The 18,827-nt window shown below is 33.5% G+C and overlaps 3 protein-coding genes across 4 annotated transcripts; 2 read left to right on the top strand and 1 right to left on the bottom strand.

Annotated features, from left to right (window-relative positions):
- The first annotated feature begins 288 nt into the window (after nucleotides 1–288).
- On the top strand, nucleotides 289–11,753 carry LOC113551937 (protein obstructor-E). 2 transcript variants are annotated; one of them, XM_026954528.1, is made up of 5 exons: nucleotides 289–517; nucleotides 4,756–4,968; nucleotides 5,440–5,628; nucleotides 5,759–5,972; nucleotides 11,522–11,753. In XM_026954528.1, exons 1-5 carry the CDS (start codon nucleotides 469–471, stop codon nucleotides 11,580–11,582), a joined length of 726 nt encoding a protein of 241 aa, XP_026810329.1. In that variant the 5' UTR covers nucleotides 289–468; the 3' UTR covers nucleotides 11,583–11,753. The 2 variants fall into 2 exon arrangements, with proteins under 2 accessions (XP_026810329.1, XP_026810328.1); XM_026954527.1 differs by lacking the exon at nucleotides 11,522–11,753 and adding an exon at nucleotides 9,041–9,868 and having other exon boundaries at nucleotides 290–517.
- Nucleotides 11,754–12,330: 577 nt separating this feature from the next.
- LOC113551935 (dual specificity mitogen-activated protein kinase kinase 7-like) lies at nucleotides 12,331–15,433 on the bottom strand. The gene is made up of 10 exons (XM_026954525.1): nucleotides 15,298–15,433; nucleotides 15,030–15,181; nucleotides 14,848–14,961; nucleotides 14,548–14,775; nucleotides 14,309–14,488; nucleotides 14,018–14,232; nucleotides 13,804–13,938; nucleotides 13,599–13,700; nucleotides 13,346–13,531; nucleotides 12,331–13,234 (listed from the first exon to the last, which is right to left on the bottom strand). The coding sequence occupies exons 1-10, from the start codon at nucleotides 15,431–15,433 to the stop codon at nucleotides 12,790–12,792; spliced, it is 1,893 nt and encodes a 630-aa protein (XP_026810326.1). The 3' UTR covers nucleotides 12,331–12,789.
- A 349-nt stretch (nucleotides 15,434–15,782) lies between these two features.
- LOC113551938 (ADP-ribosylation factor 2) lies at nucleotides 15,783–16,975 on the top strand. The gene is made up of 2 exons (XM_026954529.1): nucleotides 15,783–15,919; nucleotides 16,039–16,975. Exon 2 carries the CDS (start codon nucleotides 16,064–16,066, stop codon nucleotides 16,601–16,603), a length of 540 nt encoding a protein of 179 aa, XP_026810330.1. The 5' UTR covers nucleotides 15,783–15,919; nucleotides 16,039–16,063; the 3' UTR covers nucleotides 16,604–16,975.
- The last annotated feature ends 1,852 nt before the right edge of the window (nucleotides 16,976–18,827 follow it).

Genomic DNA, 18,827 nt, shown 5'->3' with positions numbered 1-18,827 from the left:
ATCACGTATAACAATACGTGCGTGCGTGTATTTGTGTGTGTGTGTTTGTGCGTGTGTGTGTGTGTGTGTGTGTGTGTGTTTGTGTTTGTGTGTGTGTGTGTGTGTGTGTGTGTGTGTGTGTGTGTTTGTGTGAATGCATATATGAGCGAGTGTGTACGTGCGCTTGCGCGTACGAACGTACGTTGTTTCTTATTATTTTTTTTTTCTTTTTGGATTTCGAATCTCACACGACTGGAATACTCAAGTGGGGCTGAGGTCGCGCCAGGTAGGACGTGCATATAAAACAAGAGGCGAGCACTGGCCGCTCACCAGTGCCGATCATCGCGTTACCGCTCGCGAAAGTGAATTCGATATTTCATAATATTACTCCACTATTATTATTATATTTTTTTTCGAGTGATTTAAACATCGCCGTATCTTATACGTCACTACTACAATTAAATTTTATTAGACGCGGTCCTCGTCAAGATGAAGATCTGTCTGCTCACTTCCGTCTTACTCATCGCCGCATATCAAGGTAACAATTGCGCGCCGGTAGATAATATACCTATTAAAATAAATGCAGCGAATAATCGTATAATATGCTGTAGTGTCTCTATGTATTTTACAATAATATACTGATCAACGCTTTATTTCGTCTCGGAAATCGATAACACTATAGACGCGAATTTTAACAAAAAATCTTTACGCTTCGAGAATTCGGACACACCTACTCGATCATTTTATGTAGCGTATTTTCATCGACCAGTAACCAGAAGTCTCAAAAAAACCAACACAACGCATTTTATAGTCCACTCCTGTAAAGACGCGTATCATAATAATATTGTATAAGCTACGATTGGTACGGTTGGTTTGTGTGTTTTTCGACATATTTTCGTCGGTTTATGTAACACACTTCGTTGTGTTCGTGTTTCCGAAAATCCGTTAGCATAAAACACGACACACATCGTAAACGAGACGTATGCGATGTGTTACATCATGCAACCCGGACACGAAGAGATCGGTGAAGTAATAAAATATACGCGATTATGGGTATAATACAATATAATGCGTTCGTATATTAAATTATACTCGTGGGTAATGGTGTGACTTATATATGTCGCGCATACCGCAAATTATGGTGTATTATAATAATATTATACAGACAGGTAACATTGCAGTACGCCCGACATATTAATAATATAATATATACAAAGTGCCATACCTATATAGTATCATTAAAGTGTGTATGGCGCATATAGGAACGGCAAAGAGTGAAAAAAAAATAAAAAAATTTCAATCTGGCTATACCTATATTATGTTTGTAGTCTGTCAGCGGTGTGGGAAAAGTGAAATTTTGACAAGTTTCTTCCTCCTGTATGCATCGTAGTTTACATAGAAAATTCTGTTACCCATGCGAAACATAATTCCACATATACATATGCACACAAACAATCCGTCAGTCTATTATACAAAATACGAAAAATTGATTAAGTAAATACATAGAAATTAGAGAGATAAGTACGTGCATACCGTAGATTTCTATTTCTTTCATAATATGGCCAAATGTTCCTAATGCTGGACTATATGAATACGTCCATGTATTCAAAATTCCGCATCCTGGTACCAAATTTTTTACTCACAATCCTTCTTTTAACTGAGAGCTGTTGACAGTAATAGTTAATTTTATATATGTCATAAACTTGATAAGAAAACCAAATTCGACAAAGAAAAAATAATTATAAATGCAAATTACCGACATAAAAAATGACGTGCAGAGCAAATGCTCGCTTTTCAATGCTCATAGTGACACCTTAAAATTTATCTGCAGGTACTGTACATATTTTTTTCCATCTGAAGCGGTAATTTTTAAAAATAATTTGTCACTGCTTTGTCCTGTTTATATGATGATAACACACTTACAATCTTACGTTGATCTTTATAGATGAGCATCATATCAACAGGTCGTCAAATGCCATTCGCTTCCTATATGCGCGCAAAGTATAATATATAATATAATTAAAGATGGGCGCATCAAAATGAATAAGCAGATAAATATTTCACGGGGTGCGGTCTTACGAAAGTGAGCAAGTACCTATTTGTTATAAATTATAATAGGCGTTTGCGTGTGTGACAGGAAAGGTGGAAAAATGACGACGGATATTACAATAATTAAAAATATCCACATATTATTAAGTGTGCCCGTTTAGACTGTATTACTATATTTGTGTGTAATGCTCGTAAGGTAACCTTAAGGCGATAGGGTCGTGGGGTAACAGTGAGAGGAAGAGATTTAAGATTTATAAACGCGCGTTTCTTACTCGATTTTCATGAACCGGAAGACTAGGTGTGTTTGTGTATGTGTGTTACATAATGACCCAGACGTTTTCAAACCTAGACTCAGGAGACGTAACGCCACTGCCTAGCCCTTTTTCTCTCTCTTTCTTTCTTTCACTCCTTTCTCTCTCTTTTTATGTACATATATCTTTCTCTCTATCTATCTGTTTCCACTGGCTGTAAAGGGGAGGCCACTCACCTCTAGCAACGACGGCCACTCCAAAATGTGACAGCGTCTAATGAATAATGGATTGCCGATAATAATATTAAAACGAGTCGACACGATCGGTGAGCTCACGGAAAACGCACATATATTATCAATTACGCAATTATCATACCGCTCGCACGCCGTATACATATTATTGTATATTACAAATTAGATACCTATATATAAATAATACTAATAAGTATATAATAACACGTATACCGAGCTAAAGACTTTTGTCAACTTTTAGGCACGCCCAAGGACGTCAATAACCTATATATTATATATGTGTGTTGTGTCTGTGTGTGTGTATTGTGTTATGCAGACAAATAAATATATATTATACGACATAACATAGTAGCCGTGTGATATAATAATAATAATAATAATATAATTCCGTTTTCTCTGCTAAAGAATGTCGTATGTAACGAGATTATGCAGCGCGCGAGTGTGTTTGATATTATTATTATATATTCGCACCCATTGCCTAGGACCATAAAAACGAGTTCGCTTTCTATTGACGACGACGCTGCCGTATTTACTTGGGCTTGGTCTGGCCTCAGTCCGGTTTTCATCTTCCTGCAACCATCCGTCCGCGGTCGTATACTATGATATAACAACATATTAATTTTATAAAATATTACATTATTATTTATTATGTATAATATTGTCAGGTGGTCACAATTTGGACAATTTGAAATTTGTTAGAATGCACTCGACACATTCGTCGTAAATTCGTAAATATACTATGATTTATTAATAATCAACAAAGCACAATACTTTTGTAGCCTATATATAATAAATAAGTGTGTGTGTGGGGGAAGGGTAAGGGTCTTGTACTTACGTATAGTTTATACGTTTACGCAACAATCGATACAGTCGGAGATCCATAAACGCACATGATTGCGACACGAGCGAGCTAGACACATTACACATTACATTGAATATATTATAATATAATATTTTATATATATATATATATACAGAGAGAGAGAGAGAGAGAGAGTTAAATCAGTGTAATATGCACATTATAGTCGTCGTACATCCGTCCTTTTTATTATAAATAAATTGTCCTTCTTCGTTTTCGTGCGTAACACGGATGACCTATAACGAGACTAGATAATAACGAGACGCAATGTGGAAATAAAAATAAATTCGCCTGTATAGCGAAAACCGGCTGCAATCCTCATTTGATGCACCGGCGGGACGTCGCGTGTGTGACCCACAAGAGTGACCACTGTCGCCGCCGCCGGTCGTACCTATATAGTCAAAACTGGATACAACTACGTATATTATTATATAGCGCGCACTTATTAATACATTATTATTACCTATATACAACGTGTGTCATAATTATTATCATCGTCATTTTTGACCCAGAAACCCGGGGCGAGTTCCATTCCCGGTGTTTCGTAATCGCCTATGGTTACAGAATAGGTATATACCGCTACACGGACACCATATAAAAAAAAATCTATACATAACATATTTATTGTACTTATACGTAGGTATACATCCGTTGCAATATAATATACGGACGCGTTACGCGTACAAACTCGTGGGCGGGCGGGCCGGGAAGGGTAGAGTGACAATTGTTTTTAGTATACCATTGTACGCACACGCCGACGGACGCGTAAAGTAATATAATATATAACAACAAGACATATAAATAATATGATGAAGAGAAGCGAGATGAAAAAAAAAGCTGCAGAATCATACTTGCGATCATACCCGACTAAAGGTCATCGCGCGATAGAATCCCATGGCTCCGGAGGCGAATACAATTGTATACGCATTCTGTATAGGTGTAGTGCTCCGCGATACGCTGCAGTGGTCCAGCCACAACGTATGTGATATTATTATTACTATCGTAATTATTAAATACAATACGCGTATTCTAATAACTCGAGTGAGGAGGCTCATGCATGTGTTTGTGAGCACAAAAATATTATAATTATATAACGTCATCGCCAGGTCGTCGTCGACTACCATGTTTTGAATACCTCCGCCGTCTTAGTGGCGCGTTGCATAAGACGACCGGACACAATGGGGCACGCCCCAAGGTCCTGGGAAACAACTATGTAATAATAATAATAGTAATCGTATACCTAACGAGCGCCGCGGTATGTTTATTAACATTATAATTGTCGTCATCGACCACCGTCGTCGTATATATGTATACGTGTGTATGTGTGTGTTAGATAAATAATAATTTGCTTTTCGTATATTCACAGTTCACGGCCAAAGAGAAGAGTTCAAGTGCCCGGACGACTACGGGTTCTACCCACACAGCTCATCGTGCGACAAGTACTGGAAGTGCGATAACAACGTGGCCGAGCTTAAGACTTGCGGTAATGGTTTGGCGTTCGACGACACCGACCCCAAGTACTTGAAAGAGAACTGTGATTACTTACACAACGTTGACTGCGGTGCTAGATCACAATTGGGTAAGATTCGGTCAACAGTATTATAATAATTATTGTTATCGTCGACTTCCGTAAAATTTCCTACGACTATCCGTCAAGTGTAAACCTTTGATACATATCTTTTTTACTTTTTTCTAAGCATAGCCATACTATCTCGAAGAGTAATTGCACTTTTCCGTCTGTATCTATATATTTTGAACTATTTTGATTAACTACATATTTTTCGATTGTCAAACTTCTTTTATCTTGTGCCCACTATAATTCACATTTTCCTTGGGGTTTCCACTCTACTTTTATAATCCTTACTATTTTATGCTTTCCTCGTTAGGTGACCTAACACGTATTTTTTTTTTTTTTTGCTTTTTAAATGAAACTCGTCACAGGTGCTAGCTTTACCCTATCATACAATTAAATGTATATAGTATCTATAATAATAACTGTATTATATTATGTCGTGTCGTGACAATAACTCGAATTATTTATCCAACATAGAACCTGCCATCAGCACACCTCACTGCCCTAGATTATACGGAATCTTCCCAGATGACGTCAAATGCGATACCTTCTGGAACTGTTGGGGAGGTGAGGCTAGTAGATACCAATGTTCTCCCGGTCTTGCTTACGATCGCGAATCCAGAGTATGCATGTGGGCTGACCAAGTACCGGAATGCAAAGTTGAAGGTTAGTATATTTCATACAATAATATGATATAATATTTTGGTCAAGCATACTTTTGAATTATAAATATACAATAACGCGGATATAAGTTTGAATTACGGCGTATTTATTATTATTTTGTGGTATACTGCAGAGGTAGCAAACGGTTTCAACTGCCCGGCCGCTGGCGAAGTATTGGCTTCCGTGGGATCTTTCAGCAGACACGCTCACCCAGACGACTGCAGGAAATACTACATCTGCTTGGAAGGCACACCAAGAGAATACGGTTGTCCCATCGGCACAGTTTTCAAGATCGGTGATGCCGACGGTAGTGGAAACTGTGAGAACCCCGAAGACGTTCCCGGATGGTATGCAAACATGACATATTTATTACAGTTTTTATTTTTTAAGTATTTCGACACGTTTACTCACTACTCACTCTCAACAATATATAATAGATCTGACATAATATGAATAGTAATATATAAATGTTATACTGATTACGCTTATGACGTATAAATCGCAGGTACTATAGGTACTCGTATACGAACTATAATTTATATTCACACGTCGAAAAAATGTCTTCTCCGTAGTAGGATTACTGGCTCCTGCAAATGATAATTTTACAACCGTTTCGTGTAATAATATGCAAAGATCTAGGACATACATATATATATATTCTGCTAAACGTGTAGGTACTTAACATCCATAACAAACTGCGATTAAAACAATACTATTTAATTATACTTACGGGGTGTATGAAATCGTAAATTAAATCGCACGCACATACCTAAATATCGTTGTATTATAAGACATCATTTGATGAACGAATATGATTTTCATTTAATTTAATACTGTTATTGTTATAATCATCTAATCATCACCTAAAAACCGTGGACGTAATGTTTCGATATAAATCGTATCTTTTCCCGAAAGAGTTTGTGAGTATGCGTGAAAAAATTACTTATAAATACCGTATTATATACGATTAACATCTCAGCATGCATGATGTGGCTGCATGCGGTCTTCAAACCGTCATCGTCGCGAGGGTTTAAGCGTGGTGAAAACCAAAACACGCAAGTGCATGGGTCGCGCGACGGACGAGAGTACTTCTCAGATGTTTTCTTGTTTCTTCTACTTCTATATAATACATATACTGATAAACGCAGTTTTTTTCTCTTTCGAATTGTTTAAGTCTCCGACACACACGCGCTCAAATATTCACTGTACATATACATATGCAGGGTATGCACAAATTACATTATATAAATATATAATATACATAATGTTATGCGCATTACATCGGTGCGGAAAACCCACAGATACAAAACCCTACAAAGGTGCCACCAAGTGTTTATTATATATTATATAGGTATTATCTCATTGTTTTACGAATATTGTTTCTTTATTTTTTTTACTTTTGCGAAAGCGCTTTTATGAAAACAAACATTAAACGTAAATTCGCAATTATAGTATAAAATACCGACGTGTGCGGTGTGCAGATATAAAATTATAAACCACTGTAGCAGAGAGAGGCATATTATAATCATTATTGCAATAGTCGAGTGTGAAAACGTTTTTAACATATTAGTGATGCGGTATATTATTTATAAATACAAATTGATATACATAGATAGTTTCACGAGCCGATTGTAGCATTCCAGACGCGGCGAGAACGAAATATCACCGTAATCTCCGCGCCACAATATGTATTAGATATACGTACCTATATAATATACATAATATATAATAATATATATATATATAATTACGTCGTCTCGATAATGATATACCTATATAATATAATAAACACGCACACAAGACACAACACAACAACGTAACTATATAATGACCGAGTGCAAGCGTGCATAACGATATAGATATAGCTAGGTTTTAATTGTATAAACCTTTATAAATGTGTGTGTTATACGTATGCGAGTTAACTACGTGGTATGCGCCTACGATATATTTATGTGCACAGTCTATACAAATACAATTAGATTATATCGTCCGAAATCGTAAAAAAAATGTAAATGTGTATCATGATTCATGGCGTTTGAACCACAAAAAGTGAAAGCGATACTATGTATTATACAGACTACTGATTTTATATATTTACTGCAGCAGTACATAAATATTTGTTGTCCTACGTACTGACTACCTACGGATTTTAACCCGCGGCGGTAGGAGGAAAAGTTCCCGGTCTAGTACCTATATATACCTAGGTTGTACATATATAATTTCGTAATATCTATATAATAACAATAATTCAACAATCTTACGACCGCGTGATATTTAAATTTATAATACTATGTGATAATCGATCGCGATGCCAATGAAAAGGAAAACGCCACCCAAGGAGTGGGAAAACCGTCCATGCTAGGTTTGTACGTTCATGTATATCGTATTACCACTAAGGTAAAAATTTAAATACCTGTAACACGAATTCCTCAGAACGACGTGTTTAATATTATTCTATATACGCTCTGCGCGTCTCCGCCATCGTTCCGGTGCAGGTATTCCGCCCCGGGTTAGGTTTTTTTTATGTGGTTATGATGCTTTCACGAAATTCGATTCATATTTGGCCCGAGTTCAACTGCAGTTGTGTGCTCAACACCTATCCCGCTGCAATTATTGCTTGATATGAAATTTAATAACATATTAACATAATACACGAGCAATTACATAATATAAAGAAGGTTCCGAGGCGATATCGCATAATATATCGTGGTGCTCAACCAAAACCTGTTAAATCAATAATTGTTGCAATTGATATAAATTTTTATTCAACGCACATAACCGACAACCTGACAATCGACCCGCTACACCTTCGAATCGCATGCGCACTCAATGACATCGTATATCTGTGCATATAAACTATATCGTAACTTTAATGTTTTTTTTTTTAATACTAAGTTAGATTTTTTTTTATCTCCGACGCATCCTTCGGGTTCTTTTTAGACTATCCATTCTATATACACACATGAAATGCATTATGTATAATAATATTACCTACACACGTAAATACTTATAAGTATATGTTATAATATATACATGCGTTGACATTTGTATAGGTACAGTCGCGTTATTTGTGGGATGCGAGGGTGTACAAATGCATCCCATGAACAAAATTATTGTTATTTGTTTTATACTATAATTTCAATAAAATGATCTACATTTACAAAAAAAGTGTGTTGAAAAAAATTCATGGGATGACTATTTATGCGAGTGATTGGTATTACTTTAGATTTTCAATATTGGTTTTGCATCCCATGAAAAAATGTGAAATGACGCCCCTATATAGGTAGTGATACTACATTTAGTGATATACATTAGCATAATATTAATAAAATAAATATATAATAACGACTCGGCGACGACCGTGAATGAAGTAAAAAAAAAAAATCAAAACAAACCTACCTATGTGTGTACGCAGTGAGGACTACTATGGTGACTTGGACCTGAAGGCAATCAGGAAGAGTGAATTATTGTCCGGATTAGACAACAAGTCGAAACAATCATCGTCGGCGGAGTCTAAGCCAGCACCAGCGGCACCCAAGGCACAGCCACAGAGACAACAGCAGTCCAACAGGCCGCAACCCCAACAACAGCAGTCCAGCAGGCCACAACCCCAACAACTCCCCGTCTCCCCGCAGTCATCCAAAGACTACGAAGACGCTTAAAAAAGAAGAGACGGCAGCAGCGGCGTAACTCGCCCGCGGTGACGGACCAAATACACAAACATGCAAACATACTGACTTATTGAGTTTTTTTTTATAAAACTTACGGTTTTTGAATTGCGTGAGCACCGAATTTTCTCTCCCTCCCCCCTCCAAACTGCATACTACCTGCCCGACGCATATAGAAATAACGACTTATATATAGAGGATTTATATACAGGTGCTCACACAATTTAATACGTTTTTTTTTTTTAATTATTATTATACCTAATATTATTTTGTGTCCTTTTTTTATACGCTTTTTTTTTTAATCGACCGTAATTCGATCGAATATTCCGTCCGTTTCCCTGCCCCCTGTGTAATTTATCCCTGTTCCCATGATTAATTGTAAACAGTTACGGTAAACACATTAATGCGACAGCGGCAGCAGCTGCAGCCGCAAATTGCTACTTTTACTGCTGCCCCTGGGCGTTCCTATCACCAATACACATTTTTGTTAATATAATTATTTTCGTATTTAAGTGCAAAAATCAAAAAAAAAAAAATATATATTTAACTACCCGAATGCTTATTCACAACACAATCAACACAATATGTGCATTTATTACTTCGTAAATGTAGGTATTATAACCCTAACCGTTATATTTTATTGGGTAGATAAATTCACTTTGTCCCGTTTGCAATATATTGCATTGTTTTTAAATATATTTGTGTATAAAATAATTCAATTTATATTATATTACTATATAAAAATATTTTGTACAAACTACGCTCTTTATTTTTACAATGTGTACTTGTCTTTGTAATAATTATGTTTTTTATTATTATAAGTTTAAAAACATAGTTATTATACTAAATATATTAATATATATATTTGAATACAAATATGTCTATATTGTTAATCACTCACCGCTGCCTTCATCAAAATAATTATTCTATCGTAATAAATAATAATTAAACTCGTCCTGAGTGGCTGTGTCCTACGCCTGTCGCCTATAAAAGGTTACGTTTCGAATGTTTGGAAATAAATAAATATTCATAAACAAGCGCAACACTAAAACATACTTAAGATGTACATAATATAACAGTATATAAATATTAAATATATATTATTATATATGTATCTTGCATGCAGCTAACACGAGTGCTTCTTTTATATTTATACAATACAAGTTATAAGTCGGCTAATTGTAACTTTTGATTCTCGTCTTGGGACTGATTTTTAAAAACTTAAGACTTTTATGTTCTAGAGAAAAGGTTTAAAACATTCATTATCTAGTTTCTAAAGTAATATAAATTTAAATTATACCTGGATGTGTAGTACTTATAATACTATCTTGTTTAAACATTAACGTTTCAATACTCATAGTATTGTAGTACTCATTAGTACTCTCTAAGTATACAACAATTATTATCCGAATCTGGCTGTTTTCTAAAAGTCGCATTAAAAAATATGTTGAATATATTGTAAAACAATGTTACAAGACGTAGGCACTTATAATAATAATAATAATATAGACGTAGTAATTTAGATTTATATCAAAACCAACCGATTAAACAGGGAAATCCATTAGCATTGTTTGTGGCGACGATTATAGGACACGAGTAAAAGAACATTTTAAGCGACAGTAATCTTATGATAATCTAAATCCGGTCGAAAGCCAACGGATTGCACCTATATAAAATTGGATTTACACACGCACCCAAAAAAAATGTGATACAATCGCAGCTGTTACGTGGTGTTGATTAAAACAGAATAATACATCATTATTATAATGTATATTTACCCTTATAATAGTTACCCGAAACTTCCGGTTTCTAACAGGGATATCTACCATGGTTACTTGTTTTAAAAATGACCATACATTGGAACGATAATAAACGAACGGACACGGATACAAACAATCATTGCGAAAATGTTGCTTACTATGCTCGAATGATATTATTATAAACATTTAATAATCAATAAAAAACGATGCATGGAAAAAGCTTCTATAGTTTTTTGACCACTAAGTAAACATCCATAAACAAAATCTTTAAAGTATACACATACTGCTGTTAACAAACCTAACAATAGAATAAAGAGAATAAGTATGCAATATTAACACATTAATAATTTATTTAGGTACTATTTTAATAAAATATTTTTCGACGTAATTAAAGGATCACACATTTTTAAAAAATCAAAATAAATATTATGATTATTTAACATTTCAATATTTATTTTACATTTATAGCGAAGATTACTACGGAGATGTTGACCTAAAAGCACTTCGAAAAATTGGATACAGACGTTGATTAAGAGATGCAAAATTCATCACACTGAACCAAAGATATTACATACAACGGGAGCCAAATAAAAATGGGTATTGATTAAGATACCAAACATGTTGTTATTGATGTCAAAATACAAATTATACATACAAACGTGCGCTTGCCAAAAAATAAATGCTTTTTTTTATATATATATATTGTATTATATTGTTTTGATCAAATAACATAATTTCTTAACTTTATACAAAATATCATTCTGAAACAATAATATTTATACACCATGACTAGAATGTAATATATGTAATATATATAAATATATATAGGTTATATATTGCTTATATAATATAATATTTAAGTTTGTATAGAAATAATGTAAGCTAAAATATTTAACTATAAAACTTGGTACACAATGAAGCAAAAGAAAATGTTTAAAAAATCACAGTAAGATACATTATATGTGGGTAATATAACCTGAGACATTTCGGCTGTGACACCGTGACTAGTCGCAAAAAAAAAAAAAACAAACAAATTGAGCAAACAATTTAAAACAGAACACAAAAAAATATTAATACACAAATGTAAGTAGCAAAATATAAAATAATAATAATAAATAAATAAATGGCTATCAACATTTTTGATTTTACTACACTAAACAAACTTTGCTCAAATCAAAGTATTGTACACAAGATTATTTTAAATAAATCATATAAATTATGTTGTAATATAATATAATATATCCAGAATAATATACTCACTTTCTTAATAATAAGAATTTAGCGAGTAGATTCACCAGTTAATAGACAAATAAGGAACTGGTTACCAGTTAAGATTCATGTTCATGTTTGTTAAACATTCCCATAAAATATTAATATTATACTATAATTGGATCTGAATTGCTAGTTGCAATTGCACAACTGTTCAACACATGTAACAATAATGAAATGTGCATCAAGTAAAAAAAATTAATAGAAAAAAATTAAAAAGTAATTTTTAGCGAATTGAATAGTAACTAGATCTGTCATACAATTAATTAGATATAATGTGTTCAACATTGTTTTTCATAATTTAATATTATATTATTATGTATAAATTGTCTTTTTAAATTGCTAAATTAAATATTTTATATCGAACATGATTTAATAATTTATGTTATAACGTTCTAATTAAACTGTGTAGTTCACTCACTGTTTTTGGGAACAGATTCTTTACGTCTCTGTCCACACAGTAGTTGTCATATATCGTTAAACTGGCAAACGACACGTCTACGTGGTTGAGGTGTATATCTTCGATCTTTTTCATCCAATTTTGGTTGACCAAATAGTCGTTGTTGGTAAAATGTGTGTAGAGGGGACGATCCACTTTCTGATAGACGACGTGGTGGTGGAGTTGGTGGAACAGGAGATACATATCGTCTAGATAAGGCTGGAGAACCTTCAAAAGTCTTACGTACAGGAGCTGGAGAGGCAGGGCACACCTCACGTCTTGTTACTAAAGGCGATGAAATTAGTGGTGTGTTTTGGTTTCGTGGTGGAGGACTAGGAGGAGTTTTGCTCCATGGAGCAAATTTGAGGTAGGTAGAAATCAGACTCTTCCTTGGACTAGGTTTCGGTGAATCTGAGGGATTAATTTCTCTAGGAGTATTTCGTTCAAACCGACTTGGAGATACAGAAGATGACCTAAAACAAATAAAAGTTAAGATTTAGTTAGATTTATTTTGAAAAACATGAAATCAAAATTGTTTTAATTTGTCATAATTAATCTCAAATAATTGATTTCAATATTCTCACCTAGAATGGTGTTGGTTTTGTTGATGATAAAACCGTTGTAGTACTAATGGACTAGTATTTGCAGAAACATTACCGCCGTTTGTCAATTGTCCCGTCAATTGTTTATACGGTGACAACAACACTGAAGGAGGTACTTCCATACTTGGGAAGCGTTTCACAGGTTTTGGAGAGTCAATGACCAAATTTCTAAATATATAAACAACCAAATACACATTTATTAAAGTTGTTAACACATTTAACTACTTTAACTAACCCATTGATTTTGTTTTTATCAATTAAACTCAATGAAGGAAATTGATTATCTGACATCTTACGGACACTAATAGGAACGTTTTCTACAACCGGTTTTGCTAATCTGTAAATTATAAAATTAATTAATGAATATTTTTTAAATTTATTTATCAAAATAATTTAATATAAAATTAAAAGTCAAAACACATAAATAAAGCTTAAATTACTTGAGTATTATATTTTGACTTGTAGCTTCAGCATACCATTCAGCAACATTCACTGTTTTTATCATATATTTTTGTAAAAATGAGTGTTCTAATAATTGTTTGTATTTTGGTCGTACTTTGTAATCCTTAATCAAACTAAAAATAACAATACATTTAAATATAAATATAAAAAATACATAAATTAGATTGTTCAGTATATTTTCTAAATACTCACCAACTAGATACAAAATTTCTAAATTCTAAGGTGAACTCTTGATCTTGGGGAAGTGAAGGAGGGTCATCATTTAAAACCCGACTCAACACTTCAAAATCACATTTACAATCACGGTATGGAAACACACCCGTAGCCAATTCAACCAACGTAATCCCCAAACTCCAAATATCAGATCGTATATCATAATCTAGTTGCCTAGGTTCAATTCTTTCAGGCTAAAAACCCAAAATTTAATCAATACAATAAAGTTAATTTTGATTTGATTTTTTATTCAAATTAAGTAATACATACAGCCATGTAAGCAGCACATCCAGCATTTTTAGTACGAGCTTTAGAATCAACTAATCTACCCGAAATACCAAAGTCACATAGTTTTACATTTCCCCTTTCGTCCAGCAAAATATTTGATGGTTTAACATCTCTATGTATAACATCATGAGACTCTTTTAAATAGCTCAATGCTTTTACAGTCTAAAACATAAATTATGCATTATTTACATTATTTAATTTTAAGGAATTTTTATACTAACATGTAAAGCGACTTTCCCAAGTACATCTTCTGGAATTGGTACTTTGAGTCTTCTCAAAAGACGATCAAAACAGGTAGCCATCAATTCCATGCATATACACACATCTGATTCAGTAATAAATGCACCCAAACATTTAACGATATATGGACAGTCATGAGACTTGAGTACCACTTCAAGATCAGTGGTAATACGTTTATTTTCTTCACTATTTCCAGACCTTCTCATTTGCTAAATAATATAAGAACAAAACAAAATTATTATTAATTATGAAATTAATCAATTTAGAAAAGTACAACTCACTTTGACAGCTATTTCAGTATTACTAGGTTTATGCAACATTCTAACTACGTGACCGCACGTACCACTTCCTAATTCTCCGAGATGCTCTAAATCTTTTAACTCAGTTTTATATTTCTAAACATTAAAAACAAATTGATTAAACAAAAATTAAACCTTTATAAACATAATAGTACTATACTAACGATTCCATTAATAGTCAGTAAACCACTCATTTTCATGATCTGTTTCATCTTGACTTCGACTTCAGAAGTATCCTCGACCCGTGGCTGCATCAGTACACTTACTGGTAGGTCAATGTGCTTACGAGTCCTAGTCGGCGTTCCCATGTCGCCAACTAAAATTATATTACAAATTATAATGTAGCAATCAAGGTCATGATGATCTCCATTTTAGTTGATATGTTACATTATTTAATACAGAAGAAAAAAACCTAACTGGGCGTATACTCACGTTGTTTGGGTCGTCTCCCCGATCCCTGTCTGGGACTGGAGAGTGATGGAGGTGTCATCTCCTCAACGGTGTCGTTGTCCGCCTTCAAACGGGCCTGTAGATTCAAAATTTTGTTCTCCAGAAACGAAGTAGTCATTTTCGACGAGTATCGTTGAACGTGTTTTCATCAATTAAACTCAAATTACTAACGAGGCACAACACGTCCCCAAACGCATGGTACAACTATCACAGACTTAAAGAATAAAAACTATTAATAAACACCGTTTTCGGGGAAAATTTATCAATTATTAAATTTGATGTTATTTTTATTGGCAGCAAAATTGTCCGTCAATGTTATTCTTATCACGAACCCTTGACAGGTCTGTACAGTAGGACCGGTGCTTTAAGAACTAAAAAATCAATATGATTCCAGCATATCCAACCTACTCCAAACACCTTATCACCGCCATTGTACAATGATAATACACGTACACGAATGATAACGTTAGATGAAAAACAAAGACGATTTTATATAAATGTGGCCATTTGGTGCTTGTTTAGGACAAATTTTGTCGACGTTCGTTTAACTCCGCCCGACAACTGTCGTTCACAACGTATCTCACCGAAGTTTCTCAATAAATGGGTAAATTATATTGTTATTTTGTTTAAAATTCATCCAAGGTCGATTCTAAATTACATTTAAATTGACTTAATTACGCCATAATAGTTTAATCAAACATCCCAATAATAACGATTTTTCAGGTATATTGTTTCTAAGATATACACGATGGGCTTAACATTGTCAACAGTTTTCACCCGTTTGTTCGGAAAAAAACAAATGCGCATACTGATGGTTGGCTTAGATGCAGCCGGTAAAACTACCATACTTTACAAGCTAAAACTAGGTGAAATCATTACTACCATACCGACAATAGGATTCAACGTTGAGACTGTTGAATACAAAAATATTGCATTCACAGTATGGGATGTGGGTGGCCAAGATAAAATCCGTCCTTTGTGGCGGCACTACTTCCAAAACACCCAGGGATTGATATTTGTTGTAGATTCTAATGATCGAGAAAGAGTTGCAGAAGCAGAACGAGAGCTACACAACATGCTGCAAGAAGACGACCTCAGAGATGCTGTGTTGTTAGTATTTGCGAACAAACAAGATCTTCCTAACGCAATGAATGTATCGGATCTCACAAACAAACTTGGACTGAATCAACTACACCAGAGAAAGTGGTATATTCAATCTACGTGTGCAACTCAAGGCAATGGTTTATATGAAGGATTGGATTGGCTGTCAAATGAACTAGCCAAATAAAATATAGCACGTTGTGCCAACTGTAACATCCTTTAATCATTCTTTAAGATTAATTCATTTATAGGTTTGATCTTGAGAATTTTAAATATTTTATTATTTATTTATTTCCTTGTTTCTAAGGATCTTATTTTAATATTGGGATAATATATAGTACAGCGTGTAATAAATAAGTATAAATCATATAAATGGTGTAAAATGTTAACATGTAAAAATTATAACACTAAAACAAAAAAAAATTACATGAGAAATTGTTTTATCATTTTATTGATGTTACTTGTTATGTAATGTTTAATTTAATATTTTTTTCTTTCTATTTCTCATGCATGAATTCTATTGTTACAAACAATAATTATAATAACTAATGAGATATAATATCATTAATACAATAATTGTATAATTATTATTGGATTCAAATATTCAATCCATTTAAAATAATTTAAACCATAACTTAATGAATGGTTAAATTATTTTTGAGGAGTTGGTTATAATGGTTATACTTATACACCCTGATTTATTATTTTATGATTTATCGTAATAAACTGCCAACATTTGTACGAAACAAACATATTATTTATTTATTTTTCATTTTTCATTAGCAACTCTTATATTTCACACAACACAACAGAAGACCAATATCTGAGTTTGAAATTGTGTATTTGAATTGTACTGAAATGACAAGACATTAATTTTATACAATAGGCATATTATATATTTATGTCTATGCACTATTGCACTATGTAACCAAACAGATAACAACTTTCGTAAATGCGTAATTAAATATATTACAAATACAAATAAAAATGTATAATATACAAAATAAAAGATATACAAGGAAGATAATATATATTATGACAAATTTAACTTTGTATATATCAGTTTAATATTTTAATTTCATCCTGAACTCCTTCGTTGATCCGTACAGACCCGCTGAGATATTGGAAACCACGAATAATTTCGCACGTTTCGGAAATCAATTTTCAACACAAGATCGTGCGCCGTTGCCCGTCAATTTTAAATCGACGTTCTATTATTCGAACTCCAGAGTCTAACGTAATAACGTTCTTCGTCTCGACGAATAGTTTATCAGTGCGTCATATAAAAGACGTGTTTTACCATTATGGTCTCGACTTCTCGAGGCGTGTCCCATTCGTCGCATTATTGCAGGTTATTAAGCGCTTAGTAATAATAATAATAATATTATGACATACTCATGTGCTGTTACAACAGCAACCGTCTGGTATTGTCTGGACGATCTATTTTCCGATCACATTTTTTTGTGCCGAAAGTTATGACGACAATGAAACACCGCTAATGCGGGATTTTACGAAATGGAAAACAACTAAAAACTAATCATTTGTATGCAATATGCTCGTATATGTATGTGTTACAATTATTTAATGCTCGTATCTCGTTTAAAAAATTAAATATTCAACAAACAGAAATTGAAAATTTGTAGTGTTGTTTGTTTCTAAAAAAGTGACACATGTGACAGCAAATGAGGGTTTTGTTGCGTCTTTAATTTTCAAAAGGAGTTAACTAAGACCCAAAGAGGAGGGTAGTTCATATACCGAGCCACAAAAATACCGCTGGTAAATAATTATTTCCTCAGTTAATCTTTTTGTAGATAATGAAAGTAGAAAACGAACGGCGGATCATGACAATAAATCATAGACATAATAATACTGTAGTAGGTACCATGAATAGTATTATAGAATAAGATGTATTTTTTTACATAACAATCAAACGGGGTCGTAGATAGGCCACTTTAAGTACGAGTTAATAGTTAAACTTTACCACCACGATACTGCGGTAAGTCTATTTTATGGTTAAACCTATATTATTATAGACTATAGTTAAGGTATAATGAACCGTGTAGCTGATCCTTCGTAAAATATGTAAGAGTACCTACTATATGTCTATATCGATATCTTTAATGTCTCGACTTTTTGCAAAAAGGTTCATGAAAATCGACGTGTCCTTAAAACACCCAAATTAGTACTTACATGCACAGAATTTAAAAAAACATAATCCATAGTTGGTACTTAACATCACGATTTAAGATATTATGTTGAATATTCCGATCATATATCTGGCGCGGCTCCAAAGGAACCATAGGAGATAGGAGCTAAGCCCGTATTTCTAGAAAAATTGTATATTATAAAAAAACATATAGACACTCATAACTTACAAGTGTGTACCAATTATCTATACTAAGAAGTAAAAA

Source organism: Rhopalosiphum maidis, chromosome 2 (genome assembly GCF_003676215.2).
Source record: "Rhopalosiphum maidis isolate BTI-1 chromosome 2, ASM367621v3, whole genome shotgun sequence".
Lineage (NCBI taxonomy): Eukaryota > Metazoa > Arthropoda > Insecta > Hemiptera > Aphididae > Rhopalosiphum > Rhopalosiphum maidis.
The sequence above is the reverse complement of the archived record's forward strand: the minus strand, read 5'-3'. Positions and strand labels throughout refer to the sequence as shown.